Genomic DNA, 6000 nt, shown 5'->3' on the forward strand with positions numbered 1-6000 from the left:
ACAAATGATGATGAGCTGTCATATTGCACCTTGATGGCGCTGAGATACCATGAGTTGACAGATCAGCGTAAAGGCGTGAGTTGATTGTGATATGTTCCTCATTGGGGCCGTTTTGAGAGCGTTTCAGTCTTTTGGCCATAACTTTGGCTACAGGTGTCGGAATCGCACATAAGACCTCAATTCGAAAAGCTCCTTTCGACGCGCACGCTGTCCACATTGAGCATGACTCCATGTGCCTCTTTTTTCGACCTCAAATTCTACTTTTTTCCCCTCCGAATCACTAGTTTTATTTATTTTTTACTATTTATAGTAATATTTCGCTTGTCAGTTAGGAAGTCATTTTAAATCCGATTTGGGCTGGATTTTTTGCAGATTGCTTATTTTATTGTGAATTTCAATTTAGAGTGATTTCCGAGATTTTGCTATTTTTGGCAAAATTCGGATAAATACAATTTTTGGCTATAACAGTCCGGCTTGTGGACTTATTTTCGGCATTGTTTGATTTTATAATATTCCATTAAACCTTAGAGACTTTTTTTCTCTGGTTTTGGGCGAATTTTCTCCTGCGAATCATCTGTTGGAACTAGCATTCGAGATAATCGTTATCCTGTGCGGCGTCACACAGCAAGCCAATAACTTGCACTCTTCCACCTCAAAAACAAGCTCACAGGAAAGGAAAACAACCCAAACAACTAAGAACAACCATTACAGACCCGAAGAATGCGAGATAATCTCCCGATATAAACAAATATTTGCAAAATAACACATCGTATTGGTAATGATTTTGAATTTCATTTTGAAAATTTTAGTGGCAGCATGTTATGTATTTAAAAATGGCCAAAAGTTTCATTTTTAGGTTATTTCAGAAATTATAATGCGATTAGAAGTTTCATTTTTAAACTTTAACTGTTATGAATATTTAAATTTTGAACATATACATGTGTGTGTGTGTTCAGACGATGTAATTGAAATAATAAATCGTTTAAGTCTGGTCAGTGTGGCTCTTTTACTTTCCATATTCATGCAAGTTAGGTGAACTATTACTATGCATTTTTGCTGCAGCCAAAGACGAAACTACAGTCTTAGAACATTTATGGGGATGTATTTGGGTTCCTTTTCTGAAAAGCTTTTGTATTAGGAGGCAATAAATTCATGATTAGATATCTCAACAGGGCTTTGTTTCAGGTTGAGCAGCTTCCTTTTTCTTTTGAAATGCAAGTTAGGTGTTTTGTGGATTGGGTTAGAGATATGTTTCCTAATCTTCCTCGGTAAAGACTGAATTTTGTTTCTAGATACTTGGCGATGGAGCAAATCTTTAGATGAAGTTTAACGAGCCAGGAGAGGTCGTTTTGTTCTTGGAGTAGTCTATGGAGATGGGGGATGTGAAGGTTTTGTTAAATTTGTGAGAGCTGAGGAATCTGAATCAGATTTACGTAGTATAGATGTAACATCCTAATCCAATGTGACCCGAAGGCTATTAAATTACGATGTCACACAGAATCACGTGAGTGTTTAACTATTTTTTTAAAACGTTTTATGAAGGTATCATCCATAAAATTTAATTAACAAACAAATACGAAATATAAGTGTTTAATACGGGGAACTCCAAACATAAGTCTCCAAAATATATCATTAATTTAAAATACAGAGTTTATGACTCAAGATACAATAAGGGTCTATGACAGTACATGCCCTCTAAAACTCTCGAAACGTACTCTGAAAAAGTCGAGTCTGGAATTCAAGTCTGACGAAGAGCTCCTTAGTTGGCACCTACTGACCTGCGCACGGAAACACATTTCATACGATGAGCTCACAAGCTCAGTGCCACCAAAAATAATCAAGCTATACTACATGCATCCAATATATAAGCATGATACAGTATAATCATGAGCAATGCAAAACTCAAGGAAACAGTAAGTATCATAGTGTAGTTCGGGGTCACATAGAATCACAGAACTCGCATCACTCTTTACTTACAACACTTAAGGAAGACCTGAGTCACACAACATTAGTGTCTCCTTAACACTTGGGTTAAGTACGGGTCACGAAGCATCGGCACTTGTCCGGGTAGCCTACTCATCAAGAGTACTCGGGATGTTCCCGGGTCACGTAGCATCGGCACAACATTCAACTAGCCTTTTAAGTGCCCAAGCACTAGATTGGATATATTCGAATATTTTATACACGTAATGCTCACGTTGTTAAGTGACTCGAGTGTCCTTGTCGTTTCCTCGAGTATCAAACAAAGCTAGATTTGTGTCACTTTATTTCGTAGTGTTATTAGTCGAGCTTGACCATTATCATTAGTTTTTGGATTTAGGGTTTAAGTAAATGGGTAAATCAATCAATGTACCAAACTGAACTCATTCAAACATGTTGAGGCCAAGACAATATTTCATAACACTTTAGACCTCTATTGAATGAAATTCTACCTTTTTCCATCGGCAAAACAACGAAGAGATCGATCCTTTATTTAGAGGGATATATCATTTTCCCCGAGGGATCGATCCTTTTGAAAAGGGATTGATCCTATGCACAACAGAAAGTTTGGGATCGATTCTTTTGGTCGAGGGACCGATCCTTTTTCTTGAGGGGTCGATCCATTTGAAAAGAGATCGATCTTTTGTTGGATAGAAACTTTGGAATCGATCCCTTTGGTCGAGGGATCTATCCTTTTTCTGGGAATGACTTACTTAAGCTCGGGAAACACCCAACAATTCCCCTAAGACTAGCAAACATGCTTAACGTCTTATTTAGTGTCTTAGAGGTCAAAAGGTACTAATTTTCATACTTGCAACACACAAATATGAATCTTGCCATGGAAATTACTCTAGCATGCTTCATGAACTAAACAAACCATAATACACATACAATGAACTACATGTGGTATGGACAAGTCAGAATCGTGTTACCTCACTCCTAAGAGTTGTAAGAACGACCTCAGAATCACCCGAGCACTTCCTTCCCCTTGCCTTTTCCCTTGGAGCTAAGTTATTTGAATAAACTAGTGATACATATATTTGAATAAGTGAAATGTGAACCTAAGTTGAAATAACTATAATAATAATAATAAAATAGTACAACTTATTGAAAATATCAACAAAACATAAATTTCGCAATCGAGGACGTAAAAATAAAAAACTTGATCCCAAAGATAAGCTCATAAGTATATTTCATAGATATAAAAAACATCAAACCCATTGGTACAGATGATGAATTGAAGTATATGAATGGGAATGCAACTTCTATATTCTTTATTTTTTTATTGAAACATAAACGTATTATGGAAAAGCACGAACCTTTCCAATTCCATTGGAAGATTGATTATCTATATTAACTTTGGAGCCTTTTGTTGAGTCTGACCCTTAAACCATGTTGAGTGGTGAGTGCAAGGACTTTGTTGGTCATTGCAACCTTTTGGTCCTCGACAACCTTAACCTCGTAATGTCGAAGAACATTGATGGCCACTGTGTTCATCACTTTCAGACTCAATTCTTTGCCTAAACAAGCTCTCTGTCCGACCCCAAATGGCAGATACAAGGATGCCGGCTTGTGCATGAACTCTCCCACCTCTGAAATCCACCTTTCTGGTCTGAATTCCATGCAGTCTTCGCCCCATATGTCTTCACTTCTTCCCATTGAGTACAATGAGATCAAGATCCTCGTGTTGGGACCGATACGATCCCCGCTCGGAAGAACGTCTGGTCCAATCGATGATCTGAAGTCCACTGGGACTGGTGGATACAGTCTTAGTGTCTCGCAGAATGCAGCACGCAGGTAAACGAACTTGTTCAGCTCTTCTGGAGTGAAATACACCATCTTCCCATCATTGCATTCTGGACAATTGGCTTTGATCTCTTCCAAAATCTTGGTTTCAACCCAGGGATGAGTTGAAATGAGCCAGAGAAAACATGCGAGGCCAGTAGTTGTAGAGTCCTTTCCTACTGTTAAGAAATCGTATACAAGGTCTCTCAGGAACTTGTCTGATTTTCCCATCTCACTCATATCCGATCCTTCTTCTTCCACCATGAAAGCTGTCAAGGCGTCGAACCGATCATCGGCCATGGCATTGGATCTTCTCATCTCATCTCGTCTCGATGAAATGTGTGTGTAGGCAAAATCATCCAGGATCTCCAACCCTCTTCTCAGCTTTTTCTCTGTACCAACTTGAAGCCATTTCTGCAATTTCCATATCATTAGAGGCACAACCCTCCTATGAACCAAAGCGTCATCTATGTGCCCCAGTGCCTCTGTGATTTCGACAACCGGCAATTCGGCTGATAGAGTTTTGGGGTTGACTCCGAATCCCAACAGGCACATGTAGTCATAGTTGAACCGACCAAGCACATCTTCGAGGTCAACTTCAGTTCCGAGTCTCTGAAAATGCTCGAGGACCGGTACGAGACTTCCCTCGAGCACTTGCAGGAGAATTCGGTCCATGTAGGCTGCAGATTTCTTGTTGTACTTGAAGAATGAAAGCAACGCCTTCTTTTGCCTCTTCCATACATCTGAATCTGAAGTGATTATTCCTTCATAGGTCTCCAGGATTTGCCTGAGCTCAGGGCCTTTCTCGTAGTTCACATGGTTTTTGCAGAAAACGTGGTTGATGTTCATGGGATTGGCTGTGAGAACGAAATCGGAGCTCGCAAACCAGGGTCCTATGATCTTGAAGGTGCCGCCGGTGGACTTAAGCATGTCAGTGAAGAAATCGAGCGTTCGATCGGCATTGGAAGCCAGTGCAGGCAACATCCCTACAACAGGCCAATTCCTGACAGTGGAGTTTCTGTTTCTATACCAATGGCCAAGAAACAGAAAAGAGACAATCAAGAGAAGTGCTACAAGCATGTCGACAACCATAATTGTTTTTTTATCAAACAAGTTTCTTGTTTGCTTGTTTGTTTTGGTTCTGATGTTTCGTGGCTTATCCAAACTGCTCCTTTTATACAAAAGCCCAAAGGGTCTCCATGTCTAAGCTCATGAGGGGCTAAGGAATAGTATATTCCCTCGTTTTATGAAATTGATTATCTCAAATAAATCACGTGTTATAAAAACTGATTTGGGAATTTCACATTGAAGTCCTTATGAATCCAACAACCCATGCCTAGTTACTTGCAGAAAGATTCACACATAAATGAAAATTTTAAATTTCATATCTCTGAGATTTATGTTGGAAAAGGAGGAGGGGATACAGGGAGATCTTCAAGTTTATAATTAGTATCATGTTATGGCACGTTCCTAATTACAAATAATTTTTTGCTATAGAAAAATATATCAGGATAACGTGCATCATACTCGAAAAGTTTAAGGGTCAAACTGAATAAAAAATTTCTTCGAGTATCAAAGTAATAATAACTTCAAAACCCAAAATATTTGTTAACCCTAATGAAAAGAAGAAGAAAAATGCAAAATAAATCAAATGACACCTATACTTTTAAACTTTTAAGTACGGAATTAGAAATTTTCAAAGCAAAGGTACCACAGCAAAATAAATCCTCAAGTACAAGGGAAATCATGCCATTATCCCAAAAGATAAATGAATGAATACCTAAATTATTAGTTTTGATCTATTTTAATACTTAAATTTTCAGTTTTTTTTCCAAAACTTAACGTTAAAATCTGAATGGTGTACTAAAATGATACAAAAATTAAACGTTAGATATGATTTTGAAAAAATAAAAATTTAAGTACTGAAACAGAACAAAATCCTAGAGATGTAATTAAGGATGGGCATGAGACCTGAACCCGACGAGTTCCAACCCGACCCAGAAAAAAATTAAAATTTAAGTATCGAAACAGACCAAAATCCTAGAGATGCAATTAAGGATGGGCATGGGAGCCAAACCCGACGAGTTCCGACCCGACCCAATCGGGTCGGATTTTTTTTAAAATTCGGGTTCGGGTCGATTTTTTAAAGTGTGACATCTGGGTCGGGTTTAGGGTGAAAATACCCGACCAGACCCGACCCGAAAAAATATATAATTTTAACTTATATATTTAAGA

General features: G+C 38.3%; 1 protein-coding gene across 1 annotated transcript; it reads right to left on the reverse strand.

Annotated features, from left to right (window-relative positions):
• Window positions 1–3333: 3333 nt before the first annotated feature.
• On the reverse strand, window positions 3334–4857 carry LOC120205052 (alkane hydroxylase MAH1-like). The gene has a single exon (XM_039204997.1). It carries the CDS (start codon window positions 4855–4857, stop codon window positions 3334–3336), a length of 1524 nt encoding a protein of 507 aa, XP_039060928.1.
• Between the last annotated feature and the right edge of the window lie 1143 nt (window positions 4858–6000).

Source organism: Hibiscus syriacus, unplaced genomic scaffold, assembly GCF_006381635.1.
Source record: "Hibiscus syriacus cultivar Baekdansim isolate YM2019G1 unplaced genomic scaffold, ASM638163v2 tig00012104_pilon, whole genome shotgun sequence".
NCBI lineage: Eukaryota > Viridiplantae > Streptophyta > Magnoliopsida > Malvales > Malvaceae > Hibiscus > Hibiscus syriacus.